The following is a 17,234-nucleotide window of genomic DNA, read 5'->3' as shown; positions in this document are numbered from 1 at the left end:
TGCTATGAACTGCAAGGTTCATATTACTTTTCCCTGCCTTACTATGGACAACTTTGCTTTGGGTACTGAAGACACCCTAAAACATGAGTCCAATTACATGACACTTCAAAAATGCTGCATCCTAGGGGAAAAAGCAGAGAGAGAACACTCCAGGTAGGAGCAACGAACTGTACTCACTTTAGTGTCTGTGCTTTAAAGTCAAACTTGGCTCTAGCAGGTCTCATCTGGAGATCAAAAAAAAAACAAACAAAAAAAAAATTAAAATAATAATTAGGTTTTCAACCCTCTTCTGAGGAAAATTACCCAAACTCTTCTACAGCTAAGATTAGCATGGGGAGGAAATTGAATGCAGGTATTCTGCTACAAGCTTGCGTGCAACTGGTATTACAATCCAAATATGCTGGATGGGCATCTCCCACCAGGACACAAAGTGCCAACTTCTAGCATAGCAATAATTAGGAGCTCTACAGGAAATGGATTTAACAGCAGTCAACTTTTAATGTGACTAACCCTGAAGAATGAAAGCTGATCCAGTAACTACAGTTACTGGGGCTCCAGGACCAAATTTCTCTTGACATTTAAATGGAAAAGCAAAATTTACTAGCTGGGAAAATAGTAGGATGTTATTTGATGTGGCTCTTATTGATTATTACCTGGCCCTGCTGAATACTGAAATGTGACCCATGTACTCTGTATCAATTGGTAGGAAAGAGACAAAGGTGAAAAGGAAATATGAATAAATTAGGCACACATTTTAAAAAAAGTCTTCAGTGGCTAAAGAACCAAAATGTATGTTGACAGCAGGCCTGGGCTCTAAAAGGTTTAATTGGCTGATTTTCTAATGGCCACGAAATATTCAGACAACTTTACAGTCATTTTGGTAGCAGAGCATACAATACAAAGCAGTCACATTGATGAGGTTCCAGAGCATTTGAAACTAAAGAGCAGACAGGTGTACTCCATCCACATGGTGAGCAGCCCACCCACCACCACAGTGCAGCACTGCTGGGGAAACAGAGCTGCTGTCAAGAGCCCAGCAGCAATCCCCGTGAGGCAGGAAAGGCATTTGGCCATAAAACCTGGACACAACATCCAGCCCTCCAGAAAAGTGCCTTGGGCTCATGGAAAAAATATGTACCTCCTCCTTTGTCTCTTTCAGAAAGTCCAACCAGGCTGAATGTAGTGAAACATGCTGAGACTTTTTTCTGAATGTTTCTAAAGGGCTTTAAGCATGTTTCAAGAGAAGAAACAACATATTTCTAAAAAAATACAACTATGTGACAGCCGCATGGCCAGGATCAACAAGACATGAAGTTTCTAAGCATAAGGCACAGACAAGAAGACAACGTAGCAATATGATGCAAAAGATGTAGAATGCCTTCCATTGTCTAAGTAGCTGATATTTAAAGGCATGCATCACAGGTGTGCACCAGCAATTCTCAGCAGGCATGCTTTAATATATGCAGCTTGGTATAGAGATATCAATTAATTTACCAGGCATAAAAGTCAAAGCAGATCTAAATGAAGCCAGAATGGGAAAAGGGAAGGTGGAAAAAAAACAACAAACGACATTCTCTGAAGAGCTAATGTCGGCCTAAAGCACAATATTGTGAGAGGCAATTATTGCTTTGGGTCAAGCAGCAGACTGAGGTAACTAAAACAGACCTCTGACCCAGATTTCCTCTTTGCTGTATCGTCTACATTTAGGAGGTCCCCAAATCGTTCATTAGTGATAAACTGATGGTGCGTTGGAATAACCCCTGTGTGCCTTCTAGCGGCAATATCAGCTTCTTCTTGCTCACGTTTAAGCCGTCTCTGGTCCTCTAAAAGTTTCTGCCATAAAATTGCATAAAATGGGCAGTAAATCATCTAGTTAAAGGCATTCAAAAGCTGCCGTAAATTTGACTTAAGATTCCCGAGTTCCCTGCAAATAGCTGGGCTTTGCAGTTTAGTATAAAATCATTGCTTCTACTAACTAAACAATACCCTTTCATTTTACAAACACAGAAGGTACATCATCATTACGGCGTAACTGAAATCCAGCTCATACAGAGGATCTGATCCAAAGCTGATGGAAGTCACTGAGGAGTTTGTTTCTAAGTTTTGGGCAGGTCTTAGAAGCTTCTAAGAAGACTGCTGATAATGCAAAGACCTGATCTAAACCCCCTTCCACCAAAAAGAAGTATCTCTCATTGACTTCCAAGAGACCTGAATCAGCCCCATTGAGTTCCAAGGCATCAAATTCTCCTAAACCTTGCAAGGAGTTTGGGAGAGTGCCTAACCACATTCAGGTTCTCCCATACTTCTTTTGAGCTCTTATAACACACTTTGTAAAATAAAGTAAATAGACACCTAAAAATTATTTTAGATCTCTAAAGTCTCTGGCACATTGAATGGAAACATGCATTCTTGTGCACCTGCACAGAAGGATTCTTCCACTTTCTGGGGCTGACTATAGGCTGAAGAGTTCAGCTGAGTGCTAACTCATTTGAAAACAGAAGGTCTTACTGAATTGAGGTTTTTGATCTTACATAAGTTTTCATGCTGGATTTTGGAAGTGGGGGAATTACTAACTTTCAAAGGAGAAGAGAGCAAAAAACATTTTTCACACAGGAATTAAGAACAGGTTTTACCATATTTCAAAGCATGTATAAACATTATCTGAACCCAGAAAGTTAACACCAAAAGCAAAACTCCCCCCTCCACCCCACCAGCAAGGGAAATTAGTTCCATCTTCCAGGAAAGCAAGCACTTTATAACTTCTTTAACTCAGCTTGAACACACTCAGTGCTGAAAAGTCTATGTGGCTTTCCTATTATTTCAGCTTGTCCCACTGTTACCCAGCCATTTCAAAAAGGACTGCTACATTCTGTTGACAACAACTTCAGACACCATAAAGAATTCTAGTTTGCACTGGGGGGAAACTTACCACGTTCTGATAGCTTAAAACATCTTACACTCACTGTTCAAAACTTGAGGACCCCCACAGGAATAATAGTGTTTTCACGAGTTTGGTTAACACTGACTCAAGTGGCTTGCATGAAGAACAATTACAGATTACCAGTCTTTTTCTGCAAGTACCAGGGTGTTGTACCACTTCTCACATATATTTCCAACCTTTTTATATTACTTAAAGCCTCTGTATGTAATTTTGTGCAATTGATAAGAACTATAAGGTTTATTTGAAACAAGCTGAACTGGACTATACACATTACACAGCAAATCAGTGGCAGAGAGTATTGAAAGTAAAACATACTAGTTACTGCTTGTTACTCTAACTTCCAGGACACATAGCCATGGACATACAAGCTGTCCTTATGTAAGGCTGAATGTTGTATTTCTTGTATGTGGAGCTGCTAGTACTGTTATAAGGCCATAAAGGAGGGCATTACCTCTTTATCATCATGCCGCCTGCGGAGAATTTCCTCTGGAGTTTCCATGTAATCAACTGGTGCAAAATGCCTTGGTGATTCTGAATCTACCTCAAAACAACATAAGGAAGTTAAAATACACATGGATTTATCTAGCATAACCAGAAAGGAAAAAAATAGATATTTTTAAACAATTTGTTTCCATTATGACAGTAAGGATTCTCACTTGCCATTGACCAAATTGCCAATCAGATGTTGATTATTGATCCATTTTCATTTTTTTCCCTTTTGGGCTCTACATGTGAACAAAGATCCAAGAACAGGGAGAAAATAATGATGCAGGAAAGACTAAAGACATAGAAGGACTTTGTGAGGAAAAGATTCACTATCATCAAAGTATGACTGTCATCAAAGTATGATTTGGCATTTTACTGTTGAGAAAAGTTTAATACACACACGCAAACACAACCAGACCTTGAGAAACTACTCCTTAAAGCAAATAATCTGGGTTTGGTTTATATTGGTGTAAATGATACAGGACTAGAAATATCTCATGTTGAGATTCTTGCATCCCCAGAGCTGCTTGAGAGATAAATTGAACCTGATGTGATTAGAAATGCAGCAGAAATTGTTTCTCAGAAGTGCAGCTGTTAACAAGCCCTGAACAAAACTGCTCAGCAAGACACGCAAAAGGACATTAGACGCACTAGGGGAAAAAAACCAGAGAGTCATGGAATGTAAAGGTGGGACATAAAAATGCAAGGGTTGTGGAAGAAAAGAGGAGGAAAATGGAAGAAAGAAGACAGATAAAAGGACACCGGTAAAGAACACAAAAACCACCTCCTAGGTACGTCCCAAGTTCACTTTGCGGGTTGTTGTTTGTGTCCAGGCTGTGGTAGAGGGCATATGAAACAGGGTTCCCATTGTTTAAGGAGTCAGGAGTGTCAGCCCGGCCCATGAAGCTATTCCAGCTAGATCCCATGGTGGGGAAGTAGCTAAGCCTCTCCACAATGTCAAAGGAGGACAGGCGCCTGGGAGCAAGAGGCCCACTTCTGGAGCAAGGTTGGTGCTGGGAGTGGTGATTCTTGTTTCCTACACTCCCTTGCAGCTGTATGGGGTCATCTGGGTTCTCAGGGCTGGGCACTGCCAGGCTGGCCAGGCACTCTGGGGGCGGAGTTCTGCAGGCTTTGTGTTGGAAGGGCTTTTTCAATCGGAATGGGAGTGGGCTCATTAGATAGACATTTCTGGGGAGCATATGCCTGTCCCCATAGACATCCCCTTTGGAATCAGGGTTCCTGGAGGACTGCTGCTGTTCATGCCTTCGGATGGTAGTGAACCTGGTGTAGGAAGCTGGGCATGCGCCTTTGCATCTATTGATTTTATGCTTCTGAGGCCCATTCAGGTTGCTGCTGCCGCTGCCACTGTCATTTGAGGCATTTGAGAGAAGATCTATCTCATCAGTGCAAGCTGAGAGTGCGTCCATAGGGATGACATCACTGACATCTGAAGCTGTGTCTTCCACATTGCTGCAGGAGCGGGAGGATTTATCTGCAAAGCTGGCAACATCCTTCTCTTCTTGGTGTGCTTTTGACAAATCCAGAAGAATCTCTGCAGAGTATGCAGCACTCAGACAAGTTTTAGACTGAAGAGAAGTGGTGGGTTTGTTTTGCCCAATGGAAAAGTCAAGTGAGGGCATTGATCGGGATCTCTGGATCAGCTGCTCAAAGGCACTGATACGGGAGGAAACAGTGTCTTTGGGGATCTGCTCTGAATCCTCTCGACTAAGGCTCTGCTCCATCCTGTCCTTTGCTTCATTCTCAAACTGAGATGCAATATCCTTCACGCTGCAGGAGGAGACGGTGTCCAAATGGATCCTGGACCGGTTGATCTGGTGCATGTCTTTATAGAGTGTTGTAAACTCCACCCCACTCTTTCTGGAGGCAGCGAACAGGTAGCCTTTCCTAGAGTTGGTACCATACTCCTGCAGGCTCATGGTACTGCCAGATTTAATGACATACTCTTGCTTCGACTTCATCAAGATGTTTTCTATGCTTTCCCCTATGTCTACCATGAAAGCCTTTTTATTATCAAACAAGGTGGTGGAGCTACGAAGGTTTTCGCAGCTTTGAGCTTTCTCATGAGACAGCAAGATACCCGTCTTGTCCTGTACAAGAACAGCTGGAGCTGCTAGTTTGGGTTTGAATTTAGAAGGGAGGATTTCAGTAATGCAGGCTTTGGCAGCTGATAAAGGCTTCTTATGTTTACATGCGTGACCTAACATACCGGTATGACTAGCATTAAAGGTTCGGCTATTAACTGAAGAGGGTGCAGTCATATGAGCATTCCCACCTTTACGATCCACTGGTAAGCATGCAGAATAAAATAAATACAACCTGTTAGCTTAAATGCTAGAAAGCTATTGAGAAAGGAGAAAGAACATGCTTGGATTTCATAAAATGCACCTTAAAGAAACAAAATTCCAAAACATAAAGAAAAGCAAGAAGAAACTGTAAAACAAGCCACACTTAGAGGAGTAGGTGAAGTGCTGCTAACGTTTCAAAAATGAGAGGCTTGGCCAGAAGCAAATCTGAAGCACTTTTAAAGTACCCTCCTAAAAAGTGCTAAGCGTCATGAGCTTCCAGGGAAGCCGTGGCACCATGGAAAAGGGCAGCTGAACTCTGGGCAGGATCAGGGTGTCAGCAAGAATGCAGAGACACTAACATTGCAAAAATGGCTTAATACCAAGCCTGTAATCACACCTACTATGGTCTCACCACAGTGCTTGCCAAACAGTTTATTCCTGGGAGGAAGAAAACAATCAGAGGCTGACTGTGCTAGCACAAGCACACCACATCAGCTGACCTAGCCCAAGAGATGCCTGCTTAGAGATTCCCCATACTAGGAATAAGCTGAGTGTCCTTCAGACAATGTGGTTGGCCATGGTTGCTTTAAAATTGAAGGAGTCAGATCAGGACATTGTGGGTTTTTTTTTTTTTGTTTTGTTTTTTTTTTTTTTTTTTTTAATAGGATTCAGTCTGGTTTCAGCTTAGACTGCAGTTTTTAGGTCTGTTTCCGATTTGAGTTCAAATTCAAATGTCAAAATAACCATTCAGGTTCAATTGCAGTTTGGGGAACTGTTTGAACAGATTTTTGTGTTCAGATCCAGTTTGATTCCCTGCCCTACAGGCCTGACAAAATGCTGAAAAACAGCTGGAAGATGGAGACAGACCTTTTTGGTATGATGTACTATTTTTAGGGAGAGCAGTTCAGAAACCCAGCACATTCCTTCTCCAGTCCTCTCCCCATCTCAAGCCATTTTTAGGTCGAAGTTGGCTCAGAGATACATTCCCCAGTACAATTCCCTGATGGGAGTCATGCTCTTCCTTGTCTCTTTTAGAGAGTCTGCAGTAGGGGGAGGGAAGAGGAGGAGATTGGTCTCTTCTGGCTCACATTCCTGGAGCCTGCAGGGCTGGTTCAGCCAGCAATTGCTGGTTCAGTGTCAGTGCATTCTCTGCACAGCCCTGGCAGGCAGGAGGCTGAGCAGCACAGGGCACCAGCTACACCAGGGTAGCCAGGCCAGCAGACTGCTGTGGCCTGCTGAGATACTGCTGTGCGGAGAACAGAAAAGCCAGGGAAGGGCTCTAGAATGGCAAGGCAGTGGGAGCAGATGGATAGCAAGGCCAGCCTAAGCAGCCTTGAGGAAGAACATGAGGGTGTGGGCTGTGGCTGAGGTGCTGAATGGAGGGAGCTGATCTCTCTTGAGAAGAGGAACCTGGATCAGTTAAAGGCATCATTAAAAATATTGGCCATTGTGGTCTGAGAGAAAAAAGGAGGGAACACTGGGGATGGCAGAGAGGAAGAATAGCATAAATCTCAACTGGCTTGAATAGGACTCTAAACCTTGCAACAGTTTGCCCATATCACCTGGCTTTTGACACTTTGCAGAAGGAGAAGAGGTTAGTGTTCTAACCACCTACCTTTTGTGGAAGCAGAGCTTGAAGGTCGCTTGAGACCACTCAGCCCCTGGAATGGGATATCTCCACCTTCCAGCACACTCTTGTAAATCTGCCTTTCATTCTCCAAGGCAGCAGGGTCCCCCACAGCTAGCTCTGACTCCCTCTTCACTGCATGGTAGCTGGGTGAATAAGTGGAGCTGAAATACACATGAAAAAGGAAAGGGACACCAGGAGGTCACACCTGTCTGCTGAGAGCTTCAATGTAAAGTAAGAGAAAACCACACTCGTGAGCACAGAATAGACTGTGCATGAAGAACTGATGCTGATGAAGAGGTTATGAATACATTGCAATAGTGTTCTGTGTTTGGCACTACCAAAGTATCCTCCACTTGAGGAAACTCTCCAGTCTTAGTCCCCCAGGAAACAGGCAGCAGGAAAGCATTCCTCTATTTTACAGACGAGACAACAGTCACAGAGTTGATTTCTTTGCAGACACAATGAAATTCAGTGGCTAGCTGGAAGTACACAAAACCTTCCAGCTTCCAGTTCTCTCTCCTTAAACACCAGCCATGCCTGTCCAATGCTTACAAAGCACAGCTGCTCAGGGGGCCACCTCACCCAGTTCAGCCTCCCAGCCAACACTACAGTTCAAGATTCCCTGACCAGTTTCTGAAGCCCATCAGTGAGGGACTGTGCAGAGAAGCAATAGTAAAGTGCTACAGATTCTACACTGTTTTAAGTGCCAGAGAAATTCCCAGATGCACACAATTCTGTTCAGCTTTGCCAGAGGCTGCCACTACATGGAATAAAAAATCCTGGACTCTAGGTCTACCATGCATATATATAAACAGACTTATGTTAAAATTAGTACAATTTTAATTTCTTAGGTTTTTAAAGACTAGAAATTTATTGCAAATCCCTTTTCTAGTCATGAACCTAAGCACAAGTATGCTCACGCATCTGATTTCTAGATTTCCCTATTTTCTCTCCAAAATAATAACTGGCAATGCCAGTATAAATGGTATAAATTGCCTTTCCAGGTGCAAAAAAACTTACTAAGCAATCAGGCAGACTGCTTTCCTAAAAACTAAGCTAATCTGATACCAGTTCTCCTGCTCAACCAGGCTCTTCAGAATAAGATGGAGTCTCACACAAAGCTATTCTGGGACCAAAGCATGACTGCTGGAAAATTTGAAAAAATATAAATATACAGATTTTCCAATTAATAGAAATATTTGACATCCTGATGTCCAAGAGTGATTCAAATTTATGAGAATTTGGAAATGTTTGTGGTTATATCTGTTTATTTTGGATAGATGCTGTACTTCTGGGGTAAAGAGAAAGCTTTAAACACATCAGAGGACTGGCTATGGAGGTGGAATTACACAATGTCTGGATCACAAATATGACTTTAGTTTCTGGACAAGGAAAACCAGGTCATATGCAGTCCCATAAATTGCTTTCTGGAGGAAAAGCTCATGAAAAGCACCATGAAAGAGAAAGGGAATACGGTCAGTTTTTCAACATAGACAATGCTCAAACAGACCCATAGCTACAAAGCTGTTGTTTATCAGGGTTATCTCTTTGATAAAGAGTGCATCTCTTTGTCAGGTACCTGAGGAAACCCAGCCAGTTGCTGCAGGGAATAAGGATTGCCCTGAGGTTAATAGTTAGCCTAGCTGTTAAAAAACAAAGCGTTAAAACAATCTCCTTTGGGACTAAACCTGGGGGCGATAGAGGAGGCATTTGGTGAATCTCTTTACTAGCTGCTCCTTATTCAGGCCAGCAAGCAGTACTGTATTGGAGCCAAAGCAGCCTGCAACATCAGGTGAATGAATGGAGAGCAACATTGCAAAAAACCCCAAAACAATAAACTCCAGCTATCTTTTCTCTCTGCTCTCTATGGCAGGGCAGGGAAAAATGTGTAACTCCACCGGGCCTCACTCTTGTGTCCCATTCCCAGCATACTCAGCTTGCTTCCTCTCCACTGGCATTCCTGAATACTCTGTGTGGCACAGACAGTGCTGCCATGAACAGAAACCCTACCAGTTGCTTGCAAACATACAATATTTATGCTAATCACTGGGATTCCTACTTACTTTATTGCTCTCTTCCTACCAAAATTAAACAGTTGCAGTGGTTGTGTGGGTTTCCCGGCAGAATGAACACAGACAGAAGGAAACTGTGCTGATTGAAAGAAGTACAGGAGATCTCTAAGGCCCTCAGAGGGGCAGTGAACATACACAGTATTAATGGACATCTGGAGGAGAAACTGCCTTTCTTTAACAAACCATCCTCACAGAGGGGATCACTGTGCCTATGGACACGGGGCATTCAGTACAATTACAAGGAGCAGTAGGCTCACAGTAGGAGCTGGCTCTGTGGCTCAAATAACTCAGAATAACTCTAGTAACTCAACACAGCTCAGCATTTTGCTCTGCATTTTGTGTGTGTGTGCTCCTCTTCTAAAACAAAATAACTCCATGTACAACTCATTTACACAGAATATACTGTTCATTACATATTCTGCTGAAAAAGCAGTGCCCAATAGATCTTTGAGAAGTATTGTTACTCCTACCACTGTTCCCTTCCTGTAGGCTGGAAAATTACTGCTTTTCATCAATGTCATCCATCTGATCTGGTGCATGTAACATGGAATACCTAGCAGCAGCCTATCTATTGCACATGTGTAGCAAACAATTTTTGTGTATTCCACACAATAATGTTACTTGTGTGAAGATACAGTCAATTTGCAAAATTCATCAAATGACGTTAAAGGTCTGTTGATTTTTTTAAAGCCACTGCCTAGCACAATCAGCAAATCCTACATAGACAATGCAATCACTCATGTAATCACTTCAAAACACATTCTGGATTAAAACTCAGACAATGTACGAGGACTCACCTAAAGCACACATATAATTCTTATGGTACATGCATTTGTCTATATCCATCCCCCAAAAAGCCAAAGTTTTTCCAACATCCAACACCCTGTCCTACATGACCTCAGATATTAAAAGAGACATCAACAAGCAATTGAAAAACTTACTAGGAAGAATGGTCTGTGGAAGTTTCCAGAGGAGTAACACCTGCTGTATTCTGCAAAAGTCCAAACAAAGGAGTCATTGATATGCACTTACATGTGAGGAGAAAGAAAAAGGCTTGCTTAAGTAATTTTCCATCTATTGCTTCAATATTAGCCTATAAGAGACATTGAGGTTTAAATCTAAATGCAATTTAAGCTGTCAATGTCTTTGCAGAAAAGCAACAATTTTCGTGAGTTCCTTCAGGGCAGTGACAGGTTTTTAGCACAGCGGATGCTTTTTCGCAGTGCCTATTCTTTTGTCCGCAAATGAGTCATTGTGAATAAAGCCAAAAGCAAGAAGAGATAACCAGCTGGGCCATGACCAGGAGACACATGCTCATAATTATTTCCCCAAGCTTTCCCCAACCGGTCACTGCCCGCCTTTGCTTTAAAGGTGTATTACATTTCTGCAGCACAATACATTCCTCAGCGTTCAAAAATATCAAAGCTCTAAGAAGAAAAGCGACATTTCAGTTCAGTTTCCTTACTTAAGAGAAGCAATGCCAGCTGCACAGGTTCAATAGCAAAAGCCAGTTCTTAGCCGCTTGCTTTAAATCCATCTAATGCTTCTTAGACACATTATTTAAAAATTGAAGGCAATTTTAGGAGCAATTTTCTATTTGGTGCCCCCTCATCTATGTGAGGATTTCTATCTAGGAAGAAAAAGCAAATCTTGGGTTTGAAAAAGCAGCTTTTCCAAGTCCTGGTGAAATGCCGCAGCTTCAAAAAAAAATCAGCAACAGAAAAAAGAAAAAATGGCGTGTTACCAATTAATCTATCATTTCATGGTTCGAGTGCTGCAGACCCTCGAAGCAGCAGCAGCAGCTGACCTGCCCTAGAAGGCCATGGCAAGGTGCAGCATTAGGAAAATTGTGTAAAATCTCTCAGGAATATCCAAAATCATGGGTAGGCGTGAGCTCCAAGCAGAGAGTGGAGCTTGTAAGAAGGCAGAGTAGATGGCAACACGCTTGAAAGGCACGAGATGATGACGTGACACGCCAACCAAGAATTTTAAGCTGATTGCCGCTGCTGCCTATTCATGTGAAAACTAGAGAGGGTTTTTTTTGCAGACACTGAATTCTAAACCTGAAATGGGGACTGGGATGGGGGTGGGGGCAGCGGAATGCAGACGCGGTGGTGGGGTGAGAGACGAAATCACTGTATCTGAAATGGATTTCAAGCTGGATTCTCAGCATCACATTCTATTATTTCTGACAGCGACACAGCAAGCCATGCAGTCAGAACATTCAGAACCATTATTTATCCCAACCTCATTTAATAATCATCCAGCAGTGAATAGATTAGAGCAGAGAGTTTGGAAACGGGGATTGGCAGCATGAAAAGAACAGGAAATACCTTCTGTGGCTTTTTATGTGGTGCTTTATAAAGCTTCTCCATTTTTTCTAAATCTGCCTCTAACTCAGTCTGGTAGAGGTAGAGGTCTTTTTCTAGATCACTCTGGTTAAAGAAGGAGAAGAAGAATGGGAAAACAATGCTTAGGGTTAGGGGAAACCAAAGGAATGTTAATTTTGAAAAAAAAAGAGAGCTTTTTTAATCGAAAAAGAGGATGGTGGTATGGACAATACAGAGAAAACCACTAGCAACTAATCATGTTTCAATCATTATAGAGGAAATAGTTTTAGGCAATTAACATTAAAATCAAGAGATGCACAGGCCTGCTAGAATCTATTTCTACAATCCATAAAGTTATAAAACCCACCTGTAAAGAAAAAAAAAAGATACTGTAATAATATGCAATATGCTGTTAGTACAATTATCATTTCAAGTCAAGATAGCAAAACAACCACTCAAAATTATGGCTGATTATGATTTAAGAATTGTTTATTAAATCAATTTACTAGCTACTTAATTGTTAGGCTAATGAGCTCAAGCCCAATTAAAAAAGAAAATCACTCACAAGCACACAAAACCCAAGCAATGCTACAAGAAAAAAAGAAAAGAAAACCACATACACACATATATACGCGCTAGATGCTGTAGTGCAACGTACGTGAGACACAATTACCTTTCTATCCTCTCTAGTAAGGATAGAGCAATCTCCAGGAGTATAATCCCAAATCTTTTTTGGAGGCTGATGGAAAGCAGAGGAAGGAAATGAGGAAATGAAGATAAGGAAAGACATCACAGAGAATATGGAAATTGGATTAGAACAGAGGGGAAATACAATAGGGAATTTGCATCAACACTGAAAAGAAATTATAAAATAACAACAAACCACAACGGAGAAAGAGAGAGAGAAAGAGGACTAAATCTGCAATAGCATAAATATCAAGATATCATTGTGGGGCAAAAGGGAACATACATGCAGTGTGGAAGGGGCCGTTTTTAGAAATTCTTTTTTTGCAAGGTGCTCTACAGGATTTTGGACTCTCTAGAAGGTGCCCATAGCTGTTGGCTAAAGCATTCTTAACAAAAAACCAAAACAAAATGGCGGGGGGAGGGAACCACACAGTCATAAAAAGCATTTGTTTTGCTCATTCTTCTTTTCAAAAGGAAAGGGTAAACCAAGGGCCTTTGATAAAGAAAAGGGAAAACCTTTTTCACTTCCACCAGCGTATGAATACATACCATGTGAACAAATGGCTGATTTCCCCGTGGTGGCATTGTGGGGCAATGAGAATGCAGAGTTGTTATTTTTTATTTCACTGGTTTGGGGGTTTGTTTGTGGGGATTTTTGGTGGACAGAATGGGACCCAAGAGAGTTTGGGAACTAGCTATTTAAAATTTGTCCTACAGCTGAAAGAGCCGATTTCAAAATGGATTTTTTTCCTGTTTGGATGAACATGTAAGCATCAGGCAGGATTATTCAGAGTAAAAGACCAGACTGGACTCCCATGACTGCAGTGAGCAAAGCTACAAAAAGCATTTTCTTTGGGCCGTGGCAACAAAGCTCAGAAAAGGCTTGCCAGCTATAAAAGTCTGAGATGGCATCCTGAATTCAAGTGCCTGACACTGACACACTATTTTATGGAGTTCCACATTCAGGAACTGGCATCGTTCTTGGGGGGCATGGCTGCATGGCTTTGGAACTGAAGCAAGTTCAAGGCAAGCCTTATAAGAGAGCAGCACTTGACAAAAGTGCCCTGAGCAAGGTGGGCAGCTTGTCACCAGAACTGATGGTCTGCTGAACATGAGACAGATTGCCGTGAGATACCCTCTTCTGGAATGAGGCCAAGGCTGCATGACTAAAAGCACAAATCCACACTTCTAAAGAACAGGTATACCCCCACACGTAGAAAGGACCAAGGGCATACATGCTTTTCTTTCTTTGACATATTTTCCATTAACTCACACTAACTCAAAAGACCACAGAGATGACAAACCTTAACTCGTTGCAAAACCAGATGGCTATTAATTACATGGCAACAAATATAAGCAGGTTTCTTCTCACTGTGGAAACCTTAAACCATTACAAGTTGTGAGGAGTTAAATCCTTACATTGACAACACTTAAAAGCCTCATCAAGGTGAGATTTATCTGACTTTTACTGCTTAAATATTAGGAGGTCTCATCTCAAACACTGCAGAAACTTCTTTAGCTTAGTGTGGAAGGTCCATAGCTATAAAACATAGTTTTCTATGAAAGACTGGACTACTCAACCACTGCACATTTTTGCTTTCCAGCAAAAATTATACTATTTTTATGATGTGATCAGACTGAGCACACAACTCCAGGTAGCTACACTCTGTGCAGAGGAACTTTGCCACTTCTGCCAGAACAAAGACGAGATTTAAAGGAAATCTGCTCTCTAGTGTCCATGTGCAGTTGCCTTTGAAGACAGTACTGAACCTTAAAACATACTTCTGTTTTGTTGTACACACATGGAATCTCAGCAGCACTCAAAATTTGTGTGCATGGGCATTTGACTATTGACCTCAAGGGGAAAACAGAAATGAGAAACCATCACTATGTTTGAATACATGTGAGAGGCTGATACTGACCCTCTGGTGCAGTAAGAGTAGCTTATTACACAGTATTTAATAACTAAGTTAATAGTGTTTAATCAGTAAGAACCAAGCCATAAAATGCTTTAAAGTCACATTTTTTCTCAGTAGCCATGACCACTGATGTGTTCCCTCCACCAAAATGTTCTTTGTCCTATTGAATAATTAAGCTTTAGTTCATCTTTTTCCAGAGGGGAAATCGAGGCCTATTTTTTCTCTCCACACATAGCAACACAGCTCCATTTGCAAAGAAAGAACACTGTTCTCAGACTCAAATAATTCTCCTTGACTTAAAGCTACCTATCAGCCATCCTAGATCTTGTTAGGCAGAAGGAGAATAAGGGCTTTGAATATGAACTTTTAAGAACGAGAGGAGGGTATTATTTCTAACATTAACAACAAAAATGCAGTTTGAACTACGCTGTGTGAAAAAATATTACCTTGTTGGTACATAGTGCTGAAAGGTGGGGAATGTTTGTAAATGGCTTCAAAACACTAAAAAGTGGCCACAGAACAGCTGCTTTATGTTAGTACCAGGATGACATTACGTACAATCACATCTTTAAATGAGTAAGGCAGCTGTTTCAGATTTAGGGCCTAGGAAAGAGATGTGACAATCATAAAAAAAAGAAAAAAAGAAAAAAAAAAAGTAGGTTGACTTCATTGGTCATTGCAACTATCAAACTTACCGGTTTCCCAAACTCCAATTCCGAAAAGAATTTATACCAAGGTTCATTCTTTAAATCTATCTCTTCTGGGCTTATATCCCGAGTCTAAAGGAGTTGGTGATAGGGGAATGGAAGAAAGAGAAGGATAACATTATGCAAAGAATACACAGAAAGGGACTGTTAGAGATGCAGATCCCATGGCTTCCATTTTAAAATGTAGATATTTAGCCTTACAATTTGGAATTTCTACAGCATGTTTCTCATAAAGGCCATGAACTGCTTTGAAAACATCAGTTAAGCCCAATAACATCATTATGACCAACATGAATATGAATGAATTGCATTTTACAGGTCAGGAGACCCACAAAGAGAGAGATTCTGCAGCTTGCCCAGAGTCACAGGGAGACTCAATGTAAGAGCAGAGAGTCCAGCAGTCTGTCAGTCCTACTGTCAGACACTTTTATCAAGTCAAAAGCTGCATATACTTTATCATTATTATTATTTTAAATCTTCATTTGGTTAAAAAAAGAGAGACTCAGTAAGACCTGAATCAAATACTGCATCTTTAACAGCACATGAACATGTGAGAAACCCTGTTCTGTACACTGCAAACAGAGTGGAAGGTGGTTTTCTAAATCATACGAGACACATGTCAGAGAGAGCGCATCCTGAAAGACTTCTGAAAGGACGGATAGAGCGACAATATTACATGTTTCTTCACAAATAAATGTCAGAGTATCAGACAAAACTACAATGAAGGAAAATCAGACAGGACAGAAAACAGTACAGCTGAAAAGGAAATTCCCTTTCATTCATACCATCTGTCTTAATGAAACAAAAAAAAAATTGGAATAGTTGTAGCTGTTTGAAAACACTGCTGGTAAGGTAAGAGAATAAAAGTCCATTGCTAAGGCTTCTGAGGTACCACTCCCCAAAAGTGTGGGATAAAAGATACCTAGCTAATTCTTCCATTTCAGTATACCTAGTCAAAGGCAGAGTGGATTTCCGTGCATTAAAAATATAAGCACATGATATCTGCTGTGCCAGTATGATCCCAAGTGCTCCATCACAAGGAAGAAGGAGCCCCACAGATGCACAATGTCCTCATAGAAATCATTTTGTGACAGGGTTACTGAGGCAGTTGACAAAAGTGCTGGTCTTGGATGTCCCAGATTCTGCCATAGCCATTAGCATCACAAAAAAAAGCTCTAGGAAAAGAGCTCAGGATTGATGCTGAATGAGAGGCAATGCAAGATAAATAGTTACATCATGTTTAATGCCTGATGGCCTGAAGAATGATTTGGCTATTTCTTAAAGGCACAAAGGAATCAATACCTCTATTTTTTATTTACTGCACTCCAACTAAAAGCACTCATCTTATATAACTGTGTTTACATCAAAACAAAGCTCAATGATATCAACAGGATATTCATTGCTATTCATTGCTCTGAAATGGTTTTGGATTGGCATTCTGTTAGTCAGAGCCCTGGATGTGATTACCAGGAGGCATTCACAGATCTCCTGCACCTCCCTGAAAGATGCAGTCACTAACCACTATGGTACTGTTATATTTAATGAGACTGATGGAAACTGTGAAGCTACTACTCCAAGGCCTTCTTTCTTCTCTGCTCTATGGCTTCAAATTAAAGCTCATAAAATAACACTGGAAATAGTGTAGCTATCACTTTCATCTTGGTTTTGATGAGCTCTGTATGTAAAATGTTTCTCAGTTATGCTGATGATGATTCTGCTTGTGGCTTTTAGACTCTGATTCCACAGCTCAGTTCAGTACCTGATGAAGTCTGAACATGTAAACAGTGCCACTGGTGATGACAGACCTTTTGCAAATGCTTAAGTACACAGATGAAGCTGGCCTTTTGCCACAAGTTTTAATCTTGTCTGTTTACCGTGAGACACACTGATGTTTAAGTCAGCAGAAATCTGGCTCCAGGATGGACTGCAGGAATGGAGGTGTCATACCATGTCCAAACCACTCCTCACTGGCACTTCTCTAATGGGCTGAGGCAACACCCAGTGGTATCAAGAGGGAGTCATCCACCACCCATTGCAATAGGCACTAGGATCATGCCCCCATCAGGAGCAACTTTGTTGAAGTCAATGAAGGGACACGGGTGTGAAAAGAAGTTGGTTGCAGCATCTTCAAAAAGTGATGGACCTTGATTACTCTT

At 41.3% G+C, this 17,234-nt stretch overlaps 1 protein-coding gene across 50 annotated transcripts in view; it reads right to left on the bottom strand.

Annotated features, from left to right (window-relative positions):
- SORBS1 (sorbin and SH3 domain containing 1) overlaps positions 1-17,234 on the bottom strand; it is a 160,655-nt gene that overhangs the window by 17,454 nt on the left and 125,967 nt on the right. For 29 of the 50 annotated variants that reach the window (XM_068198422.1, XM_068198421.1, XM_068198433.1 and 26 more), the window contains 9 exons: positions 15,067-15,150; positions 12,439-12,504; positions 11,769-11,870; positions 10,377-10,426; positions 7,349-7,524; positions 4,212-5,732; positions 3,393-3,478; positions 1,666-1,833; positions 178-224 (listed from right to left, as the gene is read on the bottom strand). In XM_068198422.1, coding sequence (XP_068054523.1) covers positions 178-224; positions 1,666-1,833; positions 3,393-3,478; positions 4,212-5,732; positions 7,349-7,524; positions 10,377-10,426; positions 11,769-11,870; positions 12,439-12,504; positions 15,067-15,150 — 2,300 coding nt within the window. The remainder of the gene's footprint in view (positions 1-177; positions 225-1,665; positions 1,834-3,392; positions 3,479-4,211; positions 5,733-7,348; positions 7,525-10,376; positions 10,427-11,768; positions 11,871-12,438; positions 12,505-15,066; positions 15,151-17,234) is intronic. The other 21 variants (XM_068198455.1, XM_068198459.1, XM_068198460.1 and 18 more) reach the window with 10 other exon arrangements.

The sequence above is a fragment of the Anomalospiza imberbis genome, chromosome 8 (assembly GCF_031753505.1).
Source record: "Anomalospiza imberbis isolate Cuckoo-Finch-1a 21T00152 chromosome 8, ASM3175350v1, whole genome shotgun sequence".
NCBI lineage: Eukaryota > Metazoa > Chordata > Aves > Passeriformes > Viduidae > Anomalospiza > Anomalospiza imberbis.
This window is presented reverse-complemented; position numbering and strand designations above follow the sequence as displayed.